General features: G+C 45.9%; 2 protein-coding genes across 6 annotated transcripts; one reads left to right on the forward strand and one right to left on the reverse strand.

The window, feature by feature from the left end:
• Window positions 1-36: 36 nt before the first annotated feature.
• Window positions 37-11,227, forward strand: EXOSC1 (exosome component 1). 5 transcript variants are annotated; one of them, XM_036111581.2, is made up of 8 exons: window positions 37-102; window positions 208-323; window positions 2,679-2,753; window positions 3,776-3,864; window positions 5,448-5,481; window positions 5,999-6,049; window positions 6,380-6,464; window positions 6,798-11,227. In XM_036111581.2, exons 1-8 carry the CDS (start codon window positions 72-74, stop codon window positions 6,902-6,904), a joined length of 588 nt encoding a protein of 195 aa, XP_035967474.2. In that variant the 5' UTR covers window positions 37-71; the 3' UTR covers window positions 6,905-11,227. The 5 variants fall into 5 exon arrangements, with proteins under 5 accessions (XP_035967474.2, XP_077933423.1, XP_077933422.1 ...); XM_078077297.1 differs by lacking the exon at window positions 6,798-11,227 and adding an exon at window positions 6,569-6,764; XM_036111583.2 differs by lacking the exon at window positions 208-323 and adding an exon at window positions 370-698 and having other exon boundaries at window positions 65-102.
• PGAM1 (phosphoglycerate mutase 1) lies at window positions 10,791-18,626 on the reverse strand. Its single transcript, XM_036111586.2, has 4 exons — window positions 18,353-18,626; window positions 13,584-13,858; window positions 12,645-12,825; window positions 10,791-11,901 (listed from the first exon to the last, which is right to left on the reverse strand). The coding sequence occupies exons 1-4, from the start codon at window positions 18,489-18,491 to the stop codon at window positions 11,732-11,734; spliced, it is 765 nt and encodes a 254-aa protein (XP_035967479.1). The 5' UTR covers window positions 18,492-18,626; the 3' UTR covers window positions 10,791-11,731.
• Between the last annotated feature and the right edge of the window lie 8,461 nt (window positions 18,627-27,087).

The following is a 27,087-nucleotide window of genomic DNA, read 5'->3' on the forward strand; positions in this document are numbered from 1 at the left end:
TTTCTTACTGTGGAACTGCTCCTGAACTTCGGCCAATGAGAAGTCGACTTCGTTTCCCTCCAGTGGCAGTCATGGCGCCCCCCGTGAGGTACTGCATTCCGGGTAAGTGTGCGGGGCCCATAGCGAATTCTGAGTGGGACAGAGGCAGGAAGGTTGGATGGCCAACACCTTATGGGGACCCGTGACTGATGCAGCGTTTTGCTTCAGGCGAACGTCTGTGTAACTTGGAGGAGGGCAGCCCGGGCAGCGGCACTTACACCCGACACGGCTACATCTTTTCGTCGCTTGCTGGCTGCCTGACGAAGAGCAGCGAGAACGGCGCGGTAAAGGGGCAGCTTCCCATTTCCTCCTTCTTTTCCTTTCTTTTAGGCTGCTTTTGATTTCGCGGTCATTAGGCAGGGGCACTACGGACGCGTCTTTAGTGCCTCAGCAGTAGAACAGCTGGTCTCCGAGTTTCTTCCAGCTGAGGTCTCCCCTGCTGGGCACTTAGCCACCACAGACCAGATGTGTTGCTCTCGCTTGATTATATTGCTGAAACTCGGGGAAGGAAGTTAGGGGACGAGCGGAGGCGGACTGAGCCCTGCAGTGAGCTGAATCTTGCCCGAATGTCGCCCACCTCTCCGGTTTCATCTTGCTCCGCCATTCCCACCTCACTCTGCAGTCTAGTCACACAGGCTTCTTTCACTGTCGCTAGTGGGGTAAGCTCTCTCCTGCCACAGAGCCTTTGTACACACGGCATCTATTTGTAACACACTTATCTCCTTAGCCTGTTTAATTCCTATCTTTCAGATAGCCTCTCTAGTATCACTTTATGAGAGAAGCCATGCTAGACCCACTAGTCAAGGAAAGGAGTTTTGTGAGCTTTTATTTTTTGTTTGTTTTGTTAAACTCTCACAACTAAATTTCTTTGCTTCCGTGCGCTCATCTTTGCATATAATTAAACATTCAGTTACATGTTCCCCCTAGACTCTTCCTTACTAGACTCTAAGTTCCATGTGAAGCAAACCTTCCCACCATACCTTTAGTGCCAAGCACAAGGGCCTATGCTCAGTAGATGTTTGTTGAATGCCTAACACTGTTCTCTGTAGTTCCAGAGGCTGATCCAGAATTAGCCCAGGATCAGATAAACAGTATTGGAAGGAGCAGCTTAAAGACAGGGAGCATAGTAGAAAGAGGATTCAGATTTAGGACATTTAGGTACTGGCTAACTAGGCCTTGTTTCTGCTTTAGGTTAGAAACTTGCTCTCTCTTGTTTTAGGTTTTTCCTCATACGTAAAATGAGAGACTTTTTATTCAATAATTTTGGGAATGTCTTTAACATATCAAAGTTTATTCATTTCACAGAAATATTTTTTTTTAATTTTTTTTTAAAGATTTTATTTATTTATTTGACAGAGAGAGACACAGCGAGAGAGGGAACACAAGCAGGGGGAGTGCGAGAGGGAGAAGAAGGCTTCCCGCTGAGCAGGGAGCCCAATGCGGGGCTCGATCCCAGGACCCTGGGACCACGACCTGAGCCAAAGGCAGACACTTAACCAACTGAGCCACCCAGGCGCCCCTCATAGAAATACTTATTGAGCATTTTCATGTGCCAGGCGCAATACTGACCTCTAGAGATATGGTAATGAGCCAAATTCACATGGTTTCTGTTATCAAGGGACACAGACATAAATTGTAAACAAGTAAATGCTCAAATTAGTGTATGGCTACAAATGTGATGACTATTTTGAAGGAATATTACAGGTTACCATGAGAACATGTAAAAGACAAACCCACCGTAGTCAGGAGAAGTGACATTTAACCTTAATCTAAAGGATAAATAAAAATTGGGTAGGTGGGGAGAGTACAGTCCTGACAGAAAGAACAGGTTGAACACAAATTCTGAGATGGGAAGATGTTTAATGAATTAGTGAAACTGAAAGAAGGCTGGGGAACTGAAGCATAGTAAGTGAGGGAGAGGTAAATAAAAGATGAGGCTCAAAATATCTGTCTTGGGGTGCCTGGGTGGCTTAGTCAGTTGAGCATCCGACTCTGGATTTCAGCTCGAGTCATGATCTCAGGGTCCTGGGATCGAGCCCCATGTCAGTGCTCCCCCACCCCCGCTCAGTGGGGAGTCTGCTTGGGATTCTCTCTCCCTCTGCCCCTCTCCCCATTTGCGCATGCACGCGCTCTATCTCTAAAATAAATCTTTAAAAAAATATATCTGTCTTACACCAACAGCCAATACCATGCTCAAAGAGAAAACTACAAGTATTCCCTTAAAATAGAAGAAATCAAGTATGGCCATTATTATATAACATTTATTTGGAAATTCTAGCCAGTACAATAAAGTGAGAAACAGAGGGAAGTAGTATAACTTTGGAGGAGTCAAGTTATCTATGATAGACAATGGTTATATACCAAGAAAGCCAAGAAAATCACCAAAAATCTTGTTAGAACTGATCTGAAATGATTAGATTATGTTTTCTAGTAGCATTCTTCCCTTGAAGAATGGCCCCTTGACCTTCCTATTGCCTAAAATTTCTAAGGCTGTCTGCTCTGGGCACATATGAGTCTATATTCCACCCATCCTTGTGATCTCAGCTGTGGACCAAAGCATTCCTACATTACTCTTAAGCCACAGATTACCTTTATGCAAGGCTTAGTCAGGATCTCACATTTTACTGTTTTCTCTATAGCTTCCTGTCATTTCTGTCATGAGAGAAACAGAGTCCCAATTACTACCAGATGTGGGGGCTATTGTAACCTGTAAGGTAAGTTGGTCTTAACCTCCCTGCTTAGGACACTTGTTCAGTGGTGAAATCATGATCATTGTGGAACTGCACTGTCTAATATGGCAGCGACTTGCCATATGTGGCCATTTAATTGAAATGAATTAAAATTAAACAAAATTCAGAGTTCATTTCCTCAGTCCCACTAGCTACATTTCAAGCGCTCACATACAGTTAGGAGCTGCCCTGTTGGCCAGCACAGAACATTTCTGTCATCACAGTGTTACTGGACTGTGCTGGCCTAGAAAGTTCTGGGATAGTGATCAGGGCAGCCAGGTTCAGGCACGCATAGTTATTTCACTGAGCTGAGTCTCTGAGTATGCAGTTGGGGAAACAGGGGTGTCAAAGGGTAATAAGGAGGTCTATTTTTTAACACCTGGAAGCTGAGATCTTATTCTGCAGAGAAGCAAAAGACCTTATATTTTAGCATTCCTGTTAAATTTCATCTTTTAGGGTGTTTCAGGGGAAGTACAAATTAAGGCTGTACTGATCAATAAATGTAATACATCCTTACTCCCTGCCCATCCCCACCTCTGCCAGGTTAAATTAACTTGTAGCTCTTAGTTGCTCTCTTTATAAGTTGTTCCAGCAAAAAATCTATGTGTTATTCTCAAAATAACTGAAGAGGCAGTGATCCAGATATTATGCAGTAGCTGAGATGTACATTTAAATTCTGTCCACTCTACAGGCCTCTTAGCAAGATCTGTTAAAGGTCCAGATTTGCTGTGATGCCCTGTGTCTATTTATGTTAGGCTTCTGTATTTTTCAAGATCTATTCCATGTTATTTCATTGGATGCCCACAGTAACTTTATTAGGTGGCCAGAGTGGCTCTCATTCCACTTTATATATATCATTTATGCAGAGTTAAATAGGAGTTAACTTGTCTTAAATTCTATAATTAGTAGGGTTGCTTGGACTAAAATCCTGGTAATCCCTACTTTCTTGCTTCCTCCTTGAGCTGACAACCGCTACTACTCTAATGCTGATCTTCTCTGCTCCCCAGGTCTCTAGCATCAATTCGCGCTTTGCCAAAGTGCACATCCTATATGTAGGGTCCACACCACTTAAGAACTCTTTCCGAGGAACTATCCGGTAAGAAGTGTTCGTGTCTTTGCCTTTGCCTCAGCACCTGGAATGAGATTAGGATAGAACAGGGGACTGGAATTTTTAGCAACAATTACAGTTCCTATACCTGCCTCTCTGGCTCTCCTCTTTGTGTTTTGATTCTGTCCAGGTAGTGTCCAAAGGAAATGTTAAAATGTATGAGCTAGGACAAAAGGAAAATATTGACAAGATTGGGCTTTAAAATAAAATGAAAAAGGGGCGCCTGGGTGGCTCAGTTGGTTAAGCGACTGCCTTCGGCTCAGGTCATGATCCTGGAGTCCCGGGATCGAGTCCCGCATCGGGCTCCCTGCTCAGCAGGGAGTCTGCTTCTCCTTCTGACCCTCCCCCCTCTCATGCTCTCTCTATCTCATTCTCTCTCTCAAATAAATAAAATCTTTTAAAATAAAATAAAATGAAAAGAATTGAGCTAAGCTGGAGACTAATGATGCTGGATGATCCAGCTAGTGATGCAGGATGATTCATATGAAACAAAGTAGAAGACATTTTAGGAAGCATCTTCCTTTCTTTAATATAGTTTAAATCCAAGGATTTTAAGACATTAAAAAGGTTAGTGGGTGAGGGGCACCTGCCCGGCTCAGTCAGCAAAGCATGCACCAGTCTTGATCTTGGGGTTGTGAGTTCAAGCCCCACGTTGGGTATAGAGATTACTTAAAAATAAAATCTTAGGGGCACCTGGGAGGCTCAGTTGGTTGAGCAACCGATTTGCCATTTCAACTCAGGCCATGATCTCATGGAGCATGAGATTGAGCCTGTGTTGGGCTCTGTGCTCAGCGGAGAGTCTGCTTGAGATTCTCTCCCTCTGTAAAATAGAGTGCGTACTCCCCCCATTCACATGTGTGTGTGTGTGGTCTCTTCTTTCCCTCTGTCTCTGTAAGATAGGTAAATAAATAAATCTTTTTTTTTTTAAGATTTTATTTATTTATTTGACAGCAAGAGCAGGAACACAAGCAGGGGGAGTGGGAGAGGGAGAAGCAGGCTTCCTGAGGAGCAGGGAGCCCGATGCAGGACTCAATCCCAGGACCCTGGGATCATGACCTGAGCCGAAGGCAGACGCTTAACGACTGAGCCACCCAGGTGCCCTAAATAAGTAAATCTTAAAAAAATAAAATATTTTTAAAAATGGTTAGTGGGTGAAATGGTAGATTTTTTTTTTTCCTGTAGGTTCTTTGAGAAGGGACAAACAATTCTTGTGAGCAAGATAATTTAACTTCTGAGGCACTTTCCACCCTCAGGGTTCCATGTGGTTCTATAGTGCTTCTGTTCAAGCTCTCCTAAGGCAGCGAAGTTCCTTATTTTTTCCTGCCAAATCTGATCTGCTTTTCACTAGTCAGAGGTATTGATACTGCTGCTCTGTGTGACCCAAGAATGGGAATGTGGTTTTGTCCTCCAGATGAGGACTTGGAATGCTTCTCTACCCCACTTCTGTGCGTGGCATTTGGGTCCCAATTATGACTTGTTCTCTCTACTCTTGTAGATCTTTGTCTACTATGATTCTGCAGAATAATTCTTTCCCACCGATAATTAATCTTGCCGTTAATTCTTTTTTATAGCAAGGAAGATGTCCGAGCTACTGAAAAAGACAAGGTTGTTGGTTGGTCCTTTTTCTTTTTTTCCTTATGACTTTAGGAATCTCAATCCTTTTAAATTATTCCAGTGAATTTCAAACATCTGTGGGAATGTAGATCCAAAGATCCAAGGAATTTTAAGGTGTTTCCTACTGGAAAGTGTGGAATTCTCCTCACTGTCCTTTTCTTCTCCCTAGGATTTTTGTTTGCTCTGTTGACCAGAAGGGGATTAGTTTACTCCTTGCCTTTGAAACCAGATGTTTATTTTTTGCTGATCCCTCAGATTTACTCTGGATCCTTTCAGAGCCAACTGTAGTAACTTTTGTCCAAGTCGGATTCCTGATCAGGTTACTGAATTAAAAATCTTTCACTTATATGATCATGCTGTAAAAGCAATAAAAGTTTTTGGTTGGCTTGACTAATGATGACTTCCACCCTGTGGGTTAAAAAGTAGATTGGTTCTACCAGAGGGGTAATAGTTTCATGTAGATCTGATTTAGAGCTTTCACTTAACAATCCTGTTCTTTTTTTTACAGGTTGAGATTTATAAGAGTTTCCGCCCAGGTGACATTGTCTTGGCCAAAGTGGTATCCTTTATTCCCAGCAGTCTTGTGGTCCTTTGTCAAAATAAGAAATAGAGGGGCGCCTGGGTGGCCCAAATGGTTAAGCATCTGCCTTCAGCTCAGGTCATGATCCCAGGGTCCTGGGATCAAGCCCCACATCGGCCTTCCTGCTTGGCAGGGAGCCTGCTTCTCCCTCTCCTTCTACTGCTCCCTCTGCTTGTGCTCTCTCACTCTCTCTGTCAAATAAATAAAATCTTAAAAAAAAAAAGAAATGTAAGTAGAAAACAACTGAAGTGGCTATGGGAGGGAAGATTTATCACCCATCATTTTCCTTTACCAGTGTTCTGTGACTAGATCTCCCTGGGTGATGCACAGTCCAACTACCTCCTGACCACTGCTGAGAACGAACTCGGGGTGGTGGTCGCCCACAGTGAATCGGGTGAGTAGGTCCATGCGTCCATGTGCTTATTTTTCCCTGGGAGCTGTGGTTTGGGATTAATCCACTGTTTTTTCCTCCTTACCCTTGTTTTTTTAATTTTCTAGGCAGCAATATGAGTGTCAGTACTTACTACTGAGATTAGAATGATTCTCCTTATATAATTGTAATGGGAGACTCACTGTATAAGTCACTGGAATAAACAAGGCTTTTTCTGTATGAGGTGAGGTTCACTAGATTGTCTGGTGATACTTCAGTTCAAAACCAGCCTTGAAAGGGAAGAGTCTTAGGTAAACTTTTGGGGTCCCAGTTCCAACATCAGCTCTTCCCTTCCAGGTGTCCAGATGGTTCCCATTAGCTGGTGTGAGATGCAGTGCCCTAAGACCCACACTAAAGAATTCCGGAAAGTGGCCCGAGTACAACCTGAATTCTTGCAGACCTAAGAAGCCACATTTTACCCCATGGAGAGGGGTAAGCCATTTCTGAGAGTACATGTATGAACCCAACATCAAGATGCCATTGTCTTTATTCAGACACCTGGGGTTGGCCAACAACCACCTTTAGAAAAACCTGCTAGCAACTTCTGCTGTAGGTGGAATATTTTTCTTATGAACCTTTCAGTGGATTTCATTCTCTTAAGTGATCAATTTCTCTTTTGGAGGAGCCAGCAAACAAACTGTATAATGTTGGAAGTAGCCTGTTCCTTCTAACGGTCTTGCAAATACATATTTTTGGCTGTGACAAAGAAAACATTTTTACTAAAAGGATTTTATGGTTTCTGTTGTCTTACTGAGTAGGGAAGGGAATCCAAAAAGCATCATGACATTTAGAGCAGGGGTTTGCCTGGTTGCTGACACTCATTAACTGACGTGTGTCAAGTGCTTACTTCCTCTGGAAAAGCCTAATCTCCAACCTTTTTTGTATTTTTTATGTTCTATTTTAAGCACTTCCACTTATTGAGTACTTACTTTGTGCCAGGCACTGGATCAAGCACTTTATATACATCTCATTTAGAGAGATTACAGTTTAGTGAAAATTACAGAACACATGCGGATTCAGGGTACATGTGAGTAGTTCTGAAACTAATTAGGTGAACATAGTATTACTGATTTAGTGGGTACCCCAGGAAATGTTTGCTAAATCTGAAAAGAGGGACAGAGCACTGTCACGTAAGGTGACCAGGGAAGGATCTGTGATGTGAAGTAAAAGGAATTGAACTTAGCTAAGTGGAATGAAGATATTCAAGGCAGACAGAGAAGCCTGAGCAAACTGCAGAAGCAGGAATGAACATGCAAGTTTGGGGATGAGGAAGGGATGAGGTGTTAAGCATGGAGAAGCTGCCGAGGGAATGGAAGGAAAGAATTAGCGGAGAGGTCAGTTGTTGAGATGTTCTTCAAGGAGCCCGTATCTTTTATGTGTAGTGACAGTGGTTACAGGTGAACTCGAGTCATTCCGCCTGGGTTTATATCCTCTAGCTGCTAGCCTTGAATAGGTTAGGTTGTTTTGTTTTGTTTTTTTTAATAGAAAATAGAATTGAGATCATTGTAGCTCCACATGCAGTTTTAAAAAATAATAGATTCCTTGTACACTTTGCCCATTTTCCCCCAATGGTGACACTGGACAAATTACAGTATACTAAAATAATCAGGATGTTGAACATTGATGATAGTGCAAGTTATTTTTGTTTCTTTTAAAGTCTGTTTCCTCGTCTGGAATAGTATGATCTCATAGGGTTATTGTGAGGAAGAAATGTCAAAGTTCCAGTACATGCCGGTATTGTATGTTGTTATTATAGACCTGGTTGCCTTCTATCAAGTATCTGTCAAATTCCAAGCCTTATGTTAGACACTTTGATGTAGTTTAAGCAGTCCCCTTACTGATAGAGGTTTTAAACTTTACAGATTTTTCTTTTACAGGCAATGCTGAGAAAATCCCTATACTATATATCCTTGTGCATGCCTAGGTTTTATGGCAAAACAGATTCCTAGAAGTGGAATGCTGGGTCAAAGAATGTGTACTTTTTAAATTTTGGTTAGATTTTCCCATGTTGCCTTGCAGGAAGATGCTACCAATTTGATTCTACAGCATTAGCCACTTATTTTCTCTGACCTTCCCAGTAGCCCTGGAATGTACTAATCATTTCTACATTTTACAGAGAAGTAAACTAAGGCTTAGAAAAATTAGTTAACTTGCCCTACGTCACATAGACATCAAGTGGCAGACCATTAGAGCGTTATTCAAACCTACGTCTGTCTTACTGTAAAGCCCAGATTCTTCTGTACCATGGTGCCCTCCTTTTTCTAAGTATTGACCAGAACCTTGGGCATGAAATTAGAGGCTCTCCAAATTGACAGTGGTTCATTAATTGCTTGTTGGGACATTATTCATTCAATAAATATATATTGAGCAACTACTGTCCCGACCACTGTTCGAGGAACTAGGAGTTAAAGCAGTGAACATGATAGAATCCTTTCCTTGTAGAGCTTACATTCTAATGGGGAAAGACAGGTGATACATAAACAAATAAACGTTCTAATCAAGTGTCAATAAAGAACATTTGAAACAGCTGGATAATAGCCCTCTCTGATCTGCTGCAGAGCAGGTTGGATTTTTTCATTAACTGTCCAATATTATATTACAAGTTAAGTTTATGTGCCTGTCTCCCCTACTAGCCTGAGCTTTTAGGGTAGGAATGGATTCTGTCTTTGAATCTTCGGTACCTGGTATTGTGACTAAACATAGCAAAGCACACTAAAAGTTTTTTTGAGTGTTCTCATTAGCTGACTCAATGGCTCTGCCCAAACAGTGATGTATAGTGATATCTGCTCATCTACAACTGGATCTAGAGACAAGGAGAATATTGTTTCTGTGCCTTGGAATAGTGATTCTCAGCCTGGGTGAGGTGAACTTCATAACTGCCTACAAAGGGTCCCCCCCCACAGGTGATTATGTTTAGCTAGCTACCCAAGCTAAGCATGGTCTTGGAAGGATAGTTGTTGTTAGCTTCCTAGTGGTGTTGGTAAATAATGCAGGCTTTCTGTTAACTTTCCTGCCCCTAAGAGTTCTAGTCAATTAGTGAAGACGGCCAAAAATTTAGGTGATGTCAAGACATAAGAGTAAGCTGATCCAATCTGAGTTGGGTGAAGAGCCTTGGTCAAAGAAAATTATCAACTTTTTTTGGTCTACAATTCAGTATAGGCTAAGTAAATTTAACATTCCACCAGACTGTTGGGGACTTAAAATTACTAAAGCTCGTCTTAGGGTTTCTGTATAGATCAAGTGAAAAACTAGAGAAGCAAGATGATTAGAAGTATTTAAATTTAGCATAAGGACTTTTAGTTGAATATTTTTCCTCTGGGTTCCAGTACTTGGTAGCATATATTTGGCCAGTTTCTGCATCTCTTTCAGCCTGTTTCTTCTGTAAACTGGGGATAGCAGCCCTTTCAGAGGTGGTGAAGATTAGAGACTGTATATAATGTGCCTCACCCAATGGTTGGCACAGAGGAGCTTCATGAGAGCTTCCCAGACGGAGGGCGTTACTTCCTCCTACTAGAAGAAAGGCATGGGGCGCCTGAGTGGCTGAGTCGTTAAGCGTCTGCCTTCGGCTCAGGTCATGATCCCAGGGTCCTGGGATCGAGCCCCGCATCGGACTCCCTGCTCGGCAGGAAGCCTGCTTCTCCCTCTCCCCCTGCTTGTGTTCCTGCTCTCGCTATCTCTCTCTGTCAAATAAATGGGTAGAATCTTTAAAAAAAAAAAAAAAGAAAGAAAGGCAGTAAGAGCTTTCTCTTGCCTTGTAGGTTTTCTCATGATCCCACGATCTTTTCAGAGGCCTTAGAGAGAAGGTAAATGTGAGCCATGTCCCTTCCTAATTACACATATAATCATACTCCTTTTCTCCTGCATCATTTTATAAGGTTCTGTGTACTTTCTGAGGATGAAAAGTGTGAATCAAGTTTACAGATTTCTAATAGAAAAAGAGTAGCTTTTTAAGGTAAACAAGCCTTTACCTTACTCAAAAGGCATAATGGGATTTTAGAATTTGACTTTCCACTCAAGTGGTATTCAGTAACCAGCATCACTGAGCAAGAGCTGTAGAGGCAATAGGAATGGAGAGCTCAGCCAAGACAACCTGCCCACCCCCACACATCAGCTCCCCAACCTAAGATGGAAAACCTAGTAAGATACACCATATTTGGACCAGGCTGTGTAAAGTGACTCGTTGTTCTAAAGCTCTTATTCTGTCATACAAGGACTTGGGTAATGAGGGACATTTCAAGTTTAATGTTCAAGCTGACCTCACATAAGAGGTATCACTACATCACACAGAGATATTGCACATCACTCCTTTATTATACTGATCTGGAAAAAAGATTTAGTACAGTTACGCTCAAAATGAGTACTGGGCCCGTGGCAGGGCCAAGCAACTGGACCATGATTAGAAACAGATACAGTGAAAGACACACTTGGACATGATCGAGAGGCATCTCACTGCCATAAAATATTAAGGCAGGGGAGGGGTTCTAAAACACACAGCAGGATAAAATCCTAGGCCTCAGAAGTCAAGGAATTTATCCCACATTGGTGTGAGGAATGGCTTATTTTTGGATGATCACATGTGGGAATATTTCAACCGCCACTAGAAACCCCAGAAGGGTTTTTTTGTTTTGTATTTTATATATATATATATATATACTTTTTTTTTTTTCCTTGAGAAAGTAAATGTAACATGTAAAGCATTCAGAGTGATCCCAATCTTCTGGAGCCAGCTCTTCTGGGGTCAGAGGGGAAATGATTGTTTTTAATCACCATGCAGGTTACATTCATCTTCCACTGGAATGACTAGAGCCCCCCGCCCCCCACCTGACTACAGAATAGTACAGGACTTGCTCCTGGGAACACACATAGGCTCTCTTGCTTCTCATTGGTCACACCCAGCATGGTTCCTCCCTATCCCCAAATCAAGCAGGTCCTTAGTAATAAAGCAGTAGCAAAAACCCCAGTGTTACTAATTCCCTACTCTTGGGTAAGAGTCTTCTCTCAGCTTAGACTGAGAACCCATGCCCCAGAAGTGCCATTCTGACTAGAATATATGAAGGGAATGGGTGCAAGAAACAAAATGGCTAAATGAAATTAGGAGCCACTGGTCCCCATCTGCAGCTAAAACTTAAGATGCCTACAGATGTGGTCAGTGTGACATGTGCAGGGAAGAAGTGCAGAGGAGTGGGATGGGCAGGGAGGGATCCTTGGGAAAGTAGTCTGCCTGCTTGCCTTCACTTTTTGGCCTTGCCCTGGGCAGCCACAGCTTCCATGGCTTTACGCACGGTCTCTTCATCCCCCAGGAACTGCATGGGCTTGATGGGCTTCAAGTTCTTGTCCAATTCATAGACCATGGGAATACCTGTTGGCAGGTTCAGCTCCATGATAGCCTCTTCGGAAAGACCTGAAAATACACACCATGATTAGCCAACCAAGACACAAATCCACGTCACCCCTGCAGGTGACAAAGGACTTCAGTAGGAATTAAAACAAGACACCCTTTCCGATATTTGTAATAACAGTAATGATCTGTATTACAGATCAGTCACCCAAAGAATGCCCCCAGTACTTACTTCTCAGCCACTGAAAAGCAAGAAAAAAGTATGAAAAGGTGTGTACCACAGATATCTCCCCCAAAGTAGGGTTTGGAAACCCACAGCAAAGCAGGACCATACACATCTCAAATGTCCTATGTAGTCCATCCAGCCTGCCAAAAATCAGCACATCTGTGCCTCGAGGCCTTCAGGTGAAACAATTTAGGATGCAAATTGAGGTTCACGTGTGAAGTTGTACCAGGTTGTGATTAAGGAGGATTTTATCAGTAGTTTCAAGTGGCAGTCCTAGTCTAAAGGTGAGCATCTCAAACTATAATGTGTATGTGAATCACGTGGGTAACAGATGTAGCTTCTGCATCAGGCCTGAAGGGGGACCGGAAGCTCTGCATATATAATAAGCACCCAAAGAGTCTATCTACGATGCTTGGAGGCAACAAGGGTAGAGGGTGACTAGGAGTCAATCTAGACTATCTCCAAGGCGCTCCGTATGTCTGGCCTTTTCCTGAAGGTCCCCTTTGCATGAAATAAGTCCCTGATTAGTGGCAATTTTGCTGTATCCCTCCTTGAGGGTTCCCCTGAAAAATATACATACTCTCCAGATGCTTGACAATGCCCCGAAGGCTGTTGCCATGGGCTGCAATCAGTACTCGTTTCCCCTCCTTGATCTGGGGAACTATTTCTTCATTCCAAAAGGGCAGAGCTCTGGCAATTGTGTCCTTCAGACTTTCACAGGAGGGTAGCTGATCTTCAGTGAGATCTGCATACCTTCGATCCTAAACAACAAAAAAAACCCAAACTCACCAATTAGTAGTAGTTGCATCTATTCTGCCCACTCCTCATCCCCTAAGTCAAAGTGATGGATGAAAGTCTCTCACCCGGGCACAGAATGGAGCGGAGAGCTTGGCAAAGGGGGTAATTATTATCTTGCTGCTCTTCCTACCACCATTACCCACTAATTGGGAAGATTAACTATTCAAAAGAAACTTAGAAAAGAAGGGGAAAAAAAAGGTAGGCACAAAGCTCTTCCCAATTCACTTAATCTTGCACTTGGCTTAGGAAGGCCCTACAACTACGGATGGGTTTTATAAAGTATGTCAGCGAAGACAGAAAAAAGGATATATTCTTAAATAACTATCAACTCTAGGGCGCCTGGGTGGCTCAGTCGGTTAAGCATCTGCCTTCGGCTCAGGTCATGATCCCAGGGTCCTGGGATCAAGTCCCGCATCGGGCTCCCTGCTCTGTGGGGAGCCTGCTTCTCCCTCTCCTCCCCACTTGTGCTCTCTCTCACTATCTCTCTCTCTCTCAAATAAATAAAATCTAAAAAAAAAAAAAAAAATTAAATAACTATCAACTCTTTTAACAAGTGAAGGTCATTCCTTGGAGAAGGGGAATTAAAACAATTAACAATTTGTCATAAATTATAAACTCAATGGGACTAGGCAGACACTAATAAAAAGCTAAGAAAGAGTGAGGCCCAGGAGCTAAACCCATGGTCCTAGGTGGAGTGAGCCAAACCCGCATTAGTCCATACCTTACTGATCTTGCTGTAGAAGGGATGGTCGGGTTCCATGGGAGGTGGTGGGACATCATAGGAACGCCTCCAGATCTTCACCTGGGCCTCGCCATGCTTGGCAGCAGTTTCTGCTTTATTCAGGCCAGTCAGACCCCCATAGTGCCGCTCATTGAGGCGCCAAGTCCTCACTACTGGCAGCCACATTTGGTCAATGGCATCCAGCACTGTCCAGAGAGTCCGAATTGCTCTCTTCTGCACCGAGGTGAAGCAGATGTCAAACTCATAGCCAGCATCTGGGAATCACAAGTTCAAAGTGATAAGCTAATCAGGTCCACTCTGGAACCAGAATTTTCTCACATAGAAATTTAACTAGTTTGTATACTCTAGCAGGAAAGACAATATTGCGCCTTCACGGAAGAAAAAATTTGTTGATTTGTGTTATAGCTGACAACATACCTCCCGGTGGTTCCCCAAGAACTCATCTAACCCAAGACCGAAACATACTGTCAGGTAGCTAATCCATGCCATCTGTGTGGCTTATCCTAAACCCCAGAGTGCTGTGCTTAAGCCCATTTTAAGAACTTATTTCTGCTTCAATTCCTTCAAGAAAAGGATGCTTAAAATTTTATCTCTTAATAAATAATAATAACCAATATTTATAGAGGGCTTACCATCTGTCAAGCACTGGACTATTTTGTACGTGTTTTGTCTTCATAACAATCCTTATAACCCATGCTCAGGGAGTTAAGCAAATTATTCAAGGTCGAAGCTTATACGTAAGAGATTAAAACCCAGGTTGTGTGGGCACCTGGGTGGCTCAGTTGGCTGAGCGACTGCCTTCGGCTCAGGTCATGATCCTGGAGTCCCACATGGGGCTCCCTGCTCAGCAGGGGGTCTGCTTCTCCCTCTGACCCTCCCCCCTCTCATGTGCTCTCGCTCTCATTCTCTCTCTCAAATAAATAAAATCTTAAAAAAAAAAACAACCCAGGGCGCCTGGGTGGCTCAGATGGTTAAGCGTCTGCCTTCGGCTCAGGTCATGATCCCAGGGTCCTGGGATCAAGTCCCGCATCGGGCACCCTGCTAGGCGGGGAGCCTGCTTCTCCCTCTGCCTCTGCCCCTCTCTCTCTCTCTCTGACTCTCATGAATAAATAAATAAAACATTTAAAAAAAAAAAAAAACAACCCAGGCTGTGTGACTCCAAAATCCAACTCATAACCACCATCTCTAGCTCCTGCCATATTTTCCTAACCCCTAAGGATCTGGATGTTTGTATTTTAGTTAAAATAGTCACTTCTAACCAATAATTACTAATATATTTCAGTCCTAACTGCTTGTCTAGGGGAAGTGGATTTTAAACCCCCAACAATCAGGGGCACCTGGGTGGCTCAGTCGTTAAGCGGCTGCCTTCGGCTCGGGTCGTGATCCCAGGGTCCTGGGATCGAGCCCCGCGTTGGGCTCCCTGCTCGGCGGGAAGCCTGCTTCTCCCTCTCCCACTCCCCCTGCTTGTGTTCCCTTTCTGTCAAGTGAATGAATAAAATCTTTTAAAAATAAATAAATAAATAAACAAACAAACAAACAAACAAACCAACCCCCAACAATCAGGACACAGCAAGAGCTCTTATTCGAGGATGCTGATTAAAACTTCAGTTTGTTGCCTGAAATTATATTTTCACTATGGAGTGGAAATCACATCACAATCTCTTAATCCACAGTTTCTGCTCTAGTCAAGTGCCAGCCTGTACCTACTTAGGTGGACGGCTAGACCAAGTTTAGGAGAAGCCACTCCCTGGAGAAAGAGCAAAAAGAGCAAGTGCTGTGCACTGATTCATTTATAAATGAACCTCTCCTCCATACACATACACGGTAGTTATTAAGGGGTGGTAATCAAGAGTTATGTTGCCCCAACCAACAGGTTACAATTCGTATTTCATGAAAGATTATGCCCCCTCCCGATTTAATAAGGAGATAGCCCTTTCTTTATGTAGTATTTTCCTCAATGAGGCTACAAGGCCCTCTTTGAAATTCAGCACAAACTTTCCTGGGTATTGCCTCATATGGAGGTTGCCAACAGTAATTAATGCAATGTGAAATGAATTCTCCTGCCAGTCATTCGACTGAGAATGAGGCCAGTAAGAACTATGCTGATGGGGGAAGGGAGGATTAATCACCAGGAAACCCATCACTACACTACCCACAAGGGAAAGATGACAAATCTCATCACTGAGCCTCAGGACAAGTCCTAGTAGACTCCATTACCATCTCCTCCCTAAATCTAAGGGGAAGAATGGCTCCCCAGTAAAAGGCTGAGTCACGGGGAAGCAACCATCCATAGTGCAAGCCTCATCTCCCATGCTGCACAGCTACCCGCTGTTTCACTCCAAATCTTTCCACTCGCAATCCCGTTGGATATTCAAATAAGTCCCTAAGGAGAAAAGCAGTTCGCCTCAGGGCACTTAACAGAACTCTAAGGCCTCTTTCTTTAACTTGCCCATTAAATAAAAGCATAGCCTAGGACACTCCCACAGGTGGAGTAAATGGTGTGGTGTGGACCTCATTTCCCCCTGCCCCGAGGTAAGACTGCATGGGGAAACGGAGTTCTCACTAGCTTCCTCCTGAAACGTTTCAAGAGTTTAAAAACCCTACTATGATTTAAAGCTCTGGAGAATTTAATATATTTATTTTAGGTTTCTTACACTACTCATGATGGTCTTCACCATTCAGATTTCTGCTTTTAGTCTTTTTTAATATAATCATTTGTGATGCCCATAACAGATATTAAGATTTTAAATGAGATTTTTCTAACTAATGCTACCAACATTTACTTAAAAACTGAAATGGGGGGTGCCTGGTTGGCTTAGTCACAAGAGCATGTGACTCTTAATCCCGGGGTCATGAGTTTGAGCCCCACATTGGTGTAGAGATTACTAAAAATAAACTTTAAAAAAACTGAAGTAGGGTCTGTTAAAGAGAAATTACAAGTTTGACCGTTTGATCAGTCTTTAGAATACAGCTGCAATTATCTTTGTCCTGGGCTAGTCCTCAGCAAACCACCACAGACCCATACAGTTCTTCCTGCCAGACAGGAGAGAAAATGGCCTCCTTTACCAGCACTTTCCCTTTCCCAGCCTCTCCTAATGTAAGTCACACCAGCATTCACACACACAGCCAGCAGGATTACATTTCCCACGCTTTCCAAACCTTTGCTTCATTTCAAAGGATCTAGAGTGAAGGCAAGAAGCTAGAGTAACCTGAGGCCAAATACCTCTTCCACATCAGGCATCAATGACCCTTTTAAAGGGTTGCTTCTAGGTCCAGAGGTTAGAAGGGAGCAGGGCAGGATCTGCCCTAATCATCAATGGAAGCACCTTCTCCCATCCAAGTACTAACCAGGCCCGACCCTGCTTAGCTTCCGAGATCAGACGAGATGGGCGCGTTCACCTCAGACCAGAGAGATTCTCCGAGTTGCTGACAGCTGAGAATGCCGCCTCATAAAAAGCATTCCAAAACCACAGAAAGCTATCCCCGCCCCGGCGGGGCAAGCCTGGGTAGGCGAGTTTATTTCACTGCCACTTCCACCTTTGCCCAGCGTCTACCTGTTACTCAACCCAGAACTGGAACAAGCGGGATGGACTAGGAGTAAAAAGATACGACCTTGAACAAGTCATCTATGCAATCCTCACTTTTCCCAACTATAAGAGAGGGCCAGGGAGGGACAGAAGAGGGGAATAAAAATCTGTCTACTTGGGGCGCCTGGGTGGCTCAGTCGTTAAGCGTCTGCCTTCGGCTCAGGTCATGATCCCAGGGTCCTGGGATCGAGCCCCACATCAGGCTCCCTGCTCCGCGGGAAGCCTGCTTCTCTCTCTCCCACTCCCCCTGCTTGTGTTCCCTCTCTCCCTGTGTCTCTCTCTGTCAAATAAATAAATAAAATCTTAAAAAAAAAAAAATCCGTCTACTTTATGGAATCGTGCACAGGATCAATTAAAATCCATTCATTCAGGGGCGCCTGGGTGGCTCAGTCGTTAAGCGTCTGCCTTCGGCTCAGGTCATGATTCCAGGTCCTGGGATCAAGCCCCGCATCGGGCTCCCTGCTCGGCGGGAAGCCTGCTTCTCCCTCTCCCACTCCCCCTGCTTGTGTTCCCTCTCTCGCTGTGTCTCTCTGTCAAATAAATAAATAAAATCTTTAAAAAATAAAAGTAAAATAAAATAAAATCCATTCATTCATTCATTCAATTACATTTGAAGATGCATTTTGGACACAGGATTTGTGGGATGCTGCTTAACGGCAAAGGCCTACATAAGCACGTGGGTTTCTGAGGCCCGTTGGGCCCCCCCAGCGCCGCGATACTCCCCCACAGCCAGGGACAAGCGTGTGGTCTGACGCTTCACTAGGATCCGCAGCGACCTCTTGAAAAGGCTTGGTTACGGCTGCTGGAAGACACCGGGCATCCAATGGAATAACCCGTCCCCGAGTTACTAAATGCTCAGACTAGAAAATGGGAGAATTTCGCAAGGTGGTGCCGTGGAGAACGCAGTGGGTTACGGGACGACCGCCCCCGGTCCTCTTCCTGGGGCGGCCCCTCACTCCATTGGGTGACCTTGAGCAAGGCGACCCCCCCAATCTGGGCCCATTTTGTCATTTGCAAAATAAATTGCTGGAGAGCTGAAGCCCAAGGTCAGCCCTCTCTGGGAGGGCAAGGGGGCGAGCCAGGTGGCCCTCACCGAGCGGCGCCCGCCCGGGCCTCCGCAACCCCCACCCACAGCCCGGCCCGGCCCGGCCCGCTCCGCACCTCTCAGCGCCTGCCCGCCGCGCTTCGCCTCCTCGTGCCCGGCCGGGCTCAGGTCGGCGTCGTACCAGCCGCTGAAGCGGTTCTCCAGGTTCCAAGTGCTCTCGCCGTGCCGGATCAGAACCAGCTTGTATGCGGCCATGGCGGCGGCTCCGGGTGCAACACAGACTGAGACTAGCCGAGATTCCGGAGTCGCTGCCTGGCCCCAGCCGCGCCTGCGCGCTCGCACCCTACCGCCGGGCTCCCGCGCACTTGGTCGCCCAAATCTTTCCACTCGCTCGAGGCCGCCCTCCTCCCGCCGGGCGTGCGCATGCGCCCCGTGCCAGCGCTGCGGCCGCCGGGGGGGAGGGGCGCGCTCGAGGGCGCCAGAGCGCATGCGGTCTCGGCCGCCGGCCTCTCGTCTGCCGCGGCGGTCACGGAGCGCACGTAAGCGCCGAAAGGCGGCGGGACTTTCGGGCGTCGCCGGGGCAGGCGTGCCCGCGGTGGCGTTCGAGAGCCGACCCGGTGTCCTAGTGTTGCTGTTATTCATAAGCCATTTGTCCTAATAAAGTGACCGTTATCATTTGAACCGCCCTTAGCTGCTCCAGGTCACTTTTCCATCCGTACGCAGAGTTTGATTCACACACCTATGCTCGAATCGTCACCCTTCCATTTTATTGCTTTGTAACTTTGGGCAGGTCGCTTAACCTCGCCCAGCCTCATTTGTGAATGGTCATAATAAATGCTTAGCTGGTGCCTATCTACCTGGAAGGTGCTCAGTCAATAGCCATTACCAGTGCTCTCTCTTTTTAGTGGATACTCATTTCCTATTTTACACGTAAGAGAGCTGGCTCTGACTGCGGGCTCCAAAGTCCTGCTCTTTATAGAAACACGGGGCTGTTTATCCCACCTCTTCGGGTGTCTCTCAGCCTCTAGTCGGTGCCACCTGGTCCTCCAACAGTGACGCAAACTCTGGACCCCTTCAAACATTCCAGAAAGAGGAGAGTCACTGCCTGTTCCTCCCCTACTCCCAATCAGCAGTTTAATATCTGCTTATCTGGACAGCTCTCTGCTGCCCTTGCCACTGACTCCCGGTTTATTTCAAACTAGCCACTTTATTGAGTACCAAACCGGGAGTCAGTGGGCTAGGGCCAAAGATGGGCTGAATCTGTTTTCTGCCCTTCACAGCAAGTGGAGTGCAAATAAGACCCCCACATGTAAACAGCTAACAATGAAATTGTGCTGTGTGCTGTATTTAACAGATTCTAGAAAAGTTTTTAAGATGTTCTCAAAAAACAAACAAAAAAAAACTATGTACCAGACAGTGTTATAAGTGCTTTACAAACATTAACTCACTTAATCCTCATATATCCTCATAATGATCCTATGAGGCGGGTATTATATTTCCTTATTTACTGATGAGGAAAATGAGGGATGAAGTAAACTGCCTAAGGTTACAGGACTCAGGATTCAAGCTGCGGCTGACTTCCAAATCCCTGTCCAAATTCACAGCTCGGAACTGGAGGAGAAACCAAGACTCAAACCCAGGCAGTCCCAGGGCCTAGGGTGCCCTCTAACCACAATGCACCTGGGAGAAGATGGAATTCAGTGACCAGAGAGAGATGACCAGAGTGAGGTCCAGCACTAAAACTACACCTGGTGCTCACAGAATTCCAGAGCTACAAAGCAAGAACTGCCTTGGAAGGCCTTCTGTTCAAGCTCCCAGCATGGCCCATGTGGGGATCCTGGAAAGAATCCGTCTTTGCAGGTTCTCCTGCTTGCTCCTAGTGCTTGGTCATCCCAACCCTGATACCCAGGCCCTCTCAGGGAGAGCTTTTCCAGCCTTAACCTTGGCTTCTCAGACGGGACTTTTTGTCCCCCTGCCTTGGCCCTAATCCATACTCCCAGTCATGGCTCCTGCCATGTCCCTTTCTCCTCCCCCTGCTCTCTGCTTCAAGATTTCTGTGCTCTAGTCTAGATGAGGTCTCCCATTTATGCAATAAGTAGAAAGTATAAATAGGAAGAAAACTGAGTTCAAATATGTCTCTGTTTCTGATTACCTATGGGACCCAAGATGGGTCACTCAACTTCGCATCCTCATTTTCCCCATCTATAAACTGGGTTAATAATCATATTCATAGCCACCTAAAATGCTGTTGTGAGGAATAAGTGAGATGATGCATGGGAAGCGCTTAGCACTGTGCCTAGCAAATAGTCATAATAATAACAATAACTACATTACTAACATTAATAATAAATGTTATTAGCAGTGTGATCAAGAAGGCAAAAAGATTTAATGAAGTGCACCAATTCAAAGGGTATGAGCCTGGGGGGTCCATGGACAGATTTCCCTTCTAGCAGGATGCCTGGTAGGAGATGGTTTACCCACTGGGATTGGGACTGGCAGATAATTAGGATACTTTGGGGAAGGAGGCCAAAGGCATCTGTACCACCAGCCTTGGGAAAGAGCCTGGGAATCCTGTTTTATTCCTTTACTGACCCCCTCTGCCTCCAAAAGGCATCTCTCATTTCCTTGGAATTCTGGGGAACTCTAATAACTTTATGCACCTCATTTACAGGATATCTTCCTTAACTCATCAGAAGTTTTTTAGGTAGGCATCAGATCAACTCAACTAGAAACTCCTTGAGGACGGGCACCAACCTTAACTATTTTATACACCCCCCCACACACACACACACATGCACTTAGCGTGATGCCTTTGCCCTTCGTAGACTCTCTGAGTGTCCCTGAGTGTCAGGGCTGGGAGAGACCTTGAAAATCCTCCACTGCAACCCCCTACCTCCTGCTACCCCCAGTTCACATGTAACAGAAGAGGAAAGTGAAGTGAACCGTTCAAAAAGAGCAGGAGATGAGCAGGGGAGCAGGTTTATCAGTGAGAAATCAGAGGTGATCCCCGGGGAAGGGCCCCTAAGTTGGGGCTTGCTGTGTCAGGAAGCGAGGTAGGAGCCTGGAGAGATCCGGAGAGTGGGAGAGTGAGGGGGATGGGACGCACTGTGGGAAGACCTTGAAGGCTTGCTTTGCAGCTGGAAGCCAGAATTCCTGGGCAGAATTGGGGATTCACTCAGCTTTAATCACAAATCTGGGAAGAAGCTTAGAGCCTATCAAACCACAGAGATTTCCCAAATGTCAGTCAAAGGTAAGGATAAATCAGTAGGGTTTGTCCTCAACTACTTTTTTTTTTAACCTTAATTGTTATCTCTACTGAACAGACAACACAGAGACATTTGTCGGGGTTGATTCCTGGGCCCTTCTGAAGAACTGTGTGGATACAGGAGAGAATTCGTACATCCCGAGAACAAAGCAGGAGTGAGGGGCTGATTGCAGCTGGGGTCCAGCTCTAGGAGCAACCTGAGGGACCTACTTCACAGCTCCTAACCAGGTCACTGCCCTCACTTTTTTGCCCTGCAGGGGGCAAATGTGGCCAATTAAGACCCTGTTCCGGCCTGGAGCGTGGGGGTGGGTATCTGTGCTCCAGACTCTTCTCAGATGTCATCTCCTGGGCCAGGGGCAGTCATTAATAACAAACCCTCACCTCCACCTGAGGCCTCCAGCCAGCCTCAAAACCCCAAACTCTTAGGGTAGATAGCTTCTCTTCCAGCCCAGTGCTTTAATTCCCCAGGCCTAGGGAAAATCTCAGGAACAGCTTTCAACCAACCAGCTTATTGGTTAAGCTGTTACAAACTCAGATAAGGATCATCAGTAGGCACAGCCCTATTACCCTCCACTGTTCATTAAAACAATAAAGGCCTCTCTCAGCTTTCCCTCCCCACTTATTTTGTCCACAGAAGCATCACTCTGTTATCAAGCACCGAACATTCAGTGAAGGACCCGATTTAGAATGGAAGTGAGGCAAACCAAGTTCTCTACAGGGGCAGCTGCCATTTGGCCCACAGGAATCCCCGGCAGGACACCCCAGGTCCTTATTGTGGAACATCTTGTGACTTCATGGCCTGCTGTTCGGATGTGTCAGCTCAGCTGCTGTCTGGGGAAGACAGGATTTCTGTCTCGGAGAGTGAGCCCAGGGGATCGTAGCTCATGCCTCAGGACTCTGGGCTTGGAAGAAAGGAAGAGTGCTTCAAAGAGGCCTGAAAGTCCTGCTCCAGCCCTCCGCAGTCGCCATCTGAGGATAAACAGCAGGAAGGAGTGTGGCTGGAAAAGAGAGAGGCCAGCGCTACTGTGGACTTGTGGCTTCCTACAACTCCCGTGACAACACCCTTCCTTCTGTCCTCAAAACCCAGCCTCCGACTTGAGTGTCTGGCCCAGCGATAGTACAAGCCCTTCTTTCTGGATTCTGGAACTCTTCTGGTCTCTAAAAAGAAACCACCAACCACTGGGGGGGTGCCCTCTGCCTCTAGGCCCTGCGTGTCATAACTACGATGATTAAACTGCTCAAAGCGGGGCAATAAGCAAACCTTTTTGACCCTTCTACTTTCCTTCACGTAGAACTGTTTTCCTACTCTATTTCTTTGGATGAAATTCTAAGTACAAAACAGGCAGACACTTTGTTATTTGGGAATAGTTCACATTAAGTTTAGTGAAGGACTGAGAGATTAGTGGTATGAGTTAGTACAGGATCTCTGAGAAGCAGTTGCCCAGACAGGATTTGCATAAAATGTATTAGGGGAAATGCCTGAGACAGGAAATGGGGAGGTGACAGAGTAGGTGTGACCCAAGTAAAGGAAGAAGGAAAAGAAGATTGGGTAGGTGGAAGCATCTGGACTGCGGTATGTTTCTGAGGAAATTCAGGAAGGCTATTGAGGAATCCTGGAGCCAAGATCACTCTTCAGAGCAGGCCTTGCCTTTGCATCTTGACACAGGGATACTAAGTCAGGGCTGGACAGCCCGTGGGCAGCGTGGCCTCTGTCTGAATGCTGTGAGGGGTTTCAGAGTGACACGGCTGGGGCCCTGGGTCAACCAGCTGTATGAGATCTGGGGGATATATTCTCATGGTCATGCACGTACATTCAATAAATTTGTCAGAAATTTTTTTTTTTTTAAGATTTTACTTATTTATTTGACAGAGAGAGACAGCAAGAGAGGGAACACAAGCAGGGGGAGTGGGAGAGGGAGAAGCAGGCTTCCCACTGAGCAGGGAGCCCGATGCGGGGCTCGATCCCAGGACCCTGGGATCATGACCCGAGCTGAAGGCAGATGCCCAATGACTGAGCCACCCAGGCGCCCCAAGTCAGAAATATTTTTATGTCTGCACTTAGTGACTACTTACTGACTGAGTGAGGAAAGTTATCAAAGGGGCCTGTCAGCCAACGGCAAGTGGTCGGCCAGGTTTCCAATACGCCTGCTAAGGATTTTGCTGGGGGTAGAGCAGGGGAGCTGGTGGCTGTCATATATCTGAGTGCAGTGGAGGAAATGCCTGTCTCCCGGAGGTGACAACATGAACCAGTTCAGGGTTGTCCAGCCTAAGAAATGTGGACAAAAAAGAACAACAATCAGAAACCCAGATGAGTTTCTCAAATGGTTAAACATGGAGTTCCCCTATGATGCAGCAATTTCATTCCTAGGTGTATACTCAAGAGCAATAAAAGCAAATATCCACACAAAAACTCATACACAAATGTTTATAAGAGCATTATTCACAAAAGCCAAAATGTGGAAACAACCCGAGTGTCCATCAGCTGATGAATGGATGAACAATATGCAGTATATCCATACTGTGGAATATTCAACCATAAAAAGGAATGAAACCCTGATACGTGCTGCCTGGATGTACCTTGAAAATCGTACGCTAAGTAAAGAAGTCAAAAGGTGACATAATATATGATTCCATTTCTATGAAATGTCCAGAACAGGTAAACCTATAGAGACTGAAAGTAGATTTCATGCTTGCTTAGTGCTGGAAGGTTGAGGGCTGCTAAATAAGGGACATGGAGGTTCTCTGTGAGGTGATGAAATGTTCTAAAATTGGCTGTGGTGATGGTTACACATAACTGTGAAGTGAACTAAAAACATTAAATTGTGCAATTTAAATGGGTGTAGAAGGTATGTGAATTATAGCTCAATAAAGCTGCTCTAAAAAATCTGTGAGAGGGGCGCCTGGGTGGCTCAGTCGTTAAGCGTCTGCCTTCAGCTCAGGCCATGATTCCAGGTCCTGGGATCGAGCCCCGCATCAGGCTCCCTGCTCGGCGGGAAGCCTGCTTCTCCCTCTCCCACTCCCCCTGCTTGTGTTCCCTCTCTTGCTGTGTCTCTCTCTGTCAAATAAATAAATAAAATCTTTAAAAAAAAAAAAAAATCTGTGAGAGCCTAGCCACCAAGAGCCATGGCCCGAGGGCAGGGAGGGGGTATGGGGGGAGAGCTTGGGGACACTGACGAGGCTGCTGAGCAGCAGGAAGCAGCCGTCTTCTTTTCCCGCCAGTCTTCACGCAGTTCCCGATCTCCTCAGGCAGCTCGGGCGTGCTCCTCAGGGTGTGGTTGGGCCCGCGCAAGTGGTTCTTGCTGAACCAACCGAGAGACGTGAAGGAGGGACAAAGGCGAGGTCTTGGTGGCAACAGGGACAAAAACTTGGAGGTCTAGCCTCACACCCCAAACTCTGCCTCCAGGTACCTCACATCTCCTTCCTGACAGGTGACTGGAAGTCAGGTGCGTAGGTCCCATTTCTGACTTCATATGCCGCCCCAGGCCAGGGCCTTCCTGGCTGTGCAACTAGTTTTTCTCAGAACATCCAGCCCAAGACTTTGGAGGGAGGTGACAGACACCAGGCAGTGGCCTCACCCAGACAGCCTCTAAATCCTCTGGAGATCTATCCCCTTGAGCAAACGTGGTCACTGGTAAAGTGAAATGCCCTTGGGAGGGTGAATGGTCTGAGTTAGACGTCACTTGAGGGGGAAAAAAAATGTTCTCATTTCCTAAAGATTGTCCTGTTGCCATGGCAACGAGGAACCACCACAAAGGGTTTTAAACCATTTAATCAACGACAGTTCATCTCTCTTTTACTGAACAATGACAATTTGCCTCAGTGACCAGACTTCTGTAAGCCAGCCAATCAGCAACAGCCACACTCTGCGTCACCAACCCATCCCTAAACTCTGCCTCGTCTAAGTGTGTCCATCACCGACCTTCACACCTCCCAGCACCTTAGAGAAGACCCTTGCTCCCCTCAAAGAGATCGCAACCTATAGGCATCGCTCTGCTCTCCGGAAGTAATAGATCCAGCTCTTTGTTTCAGATATTGAGAGGGGGTCTCTTCCATAGACATGCTCATGTTCTGGAATATCCCCTTCCTGGGAGTAATTTATCCTCACTTCCAAGGCCATTGCTCCAGTGTTGTTGGTGAATTAGAAAAAGGCCAACTCCTCTAGACAAGGCCCAGTGAAGACTGGATTTCAAACCCTTCAGCTGGGAAATGAAGCCATCCACAGTTTGCATAACTGTATACAGCAACCCTGCTCACCCCTCATACCTGGGCAGCCAGTGAGTGCCGCTCATTCTACCTCCTAAATACAGTTTCCAATCTGTCGCCTCCTCTCTACCCCACTGCCACAGCCTTAGTGTCAGGCCGCATCGTTTCTTGTCTGAACTGGTGCGGTAGTCTCTAACTAGCATCCATGACTCCAGTCTTGGAATCAGGAAGTGACCCTCACCGGACACTGAATCTGCCCCTTAATCTTGGGCATCCCAGCCTCCAGAACTGTGAAGAACAAATTTCTGTTGTTTGTAAACAGCCCAAACAGACCAAGACAGTCCCCTTACCCCAAAGTTGTCCCTGACTCTCCTCCTAGGCCCGACCACTCCCTGCCAGGCCCCAGGGCATAGCTGGATGATAGCACTGCTCATCACCCCCCAGCTGCCTTTGCTGAGTTTCCAACCAGCCTGGGAGCGCTGCACGGGAGAGTGAGGCTACTTTCATCTCTTTGTAACCCGTCGTCGTGAAGGATGGGACCTGGGACAAAGTAAGTTACAATTTCCAACTCCACTTAAAGCTTTTGAGAATTTAAGCAAGTTACTTGACTTTTCCCAGCTTTGGTTTCCCGGTCTGTGAAGCATGGATAACAATGACACCTACTTGGAACCTTCCAGGAACAGGAGGGCAGCGATGGAGGCCTCGTGGGTCTGGGTTCTCAGCAGAGGTAGAGGGAGAAGACTGGGGCTATATCCACAAAGCCCAGAATGAGAGAGCACGCACACGCACATGCACTCACGCGCACACACGCAAGCGGGGCGGGGGGGGGGGGCGGCAGTGGTGGAAAAGGGGCAGAGGGAGAGGGAAAGAATCCCAAGCACTCTCCACGGAGCACAGAGCACGGAGCGTGACAGCCATTCCACGACCCTGAGACCATGACCCGAGTGGAAACTAAGAGTCGGACACTCAACCAACTGAGCCACCCATGTGTCCCTAACCTGTAGGTCTCTTAAGAGCAGAATGAGAGCCTTCAAGCATCTTTATGTACTTCCATGTGCTTACTTAACACAGTGTCTTGCATATAATTAGTGCTCAAGAGATAACTTTTGGGTATGTAACTGAGTTAAGTTGATCAGAACCAGTCCTCTCAACACCTGAGATTCAGAGGCTGCTCATTGCCTACCCCGTATCAGTTCCTCCCTTCTACCTCAGCAATAAAACTCCCACTGGGAGGAAGGGGGTGGGCTGTAATGTTCCTGACTAAAAGGCTATAGTTCTCAGCCCCTCTGCACTTAAGTTTGGCCGAATTACTAAATTCTAGCCAATCAGATGTGAGCAGAACTGGCTTAAAGGGAGCTGACTTGGCTGGGAGTGCCCCTCTTG

Source organism: Halichoerus grypus, chromosome 7 (genome assembly GCF_964656455.1).
Source record: "Halichoerus grypus chromosome 7, mHalGry1.hap1.1, whole genome shotgun sequence".
Classification (NCBI taxonomy): Eukaryota; Metazoa; Chordata; class Mammalia; order Carnivora; family Phocidae; genus Halichoerus; species Halichoerus grypus.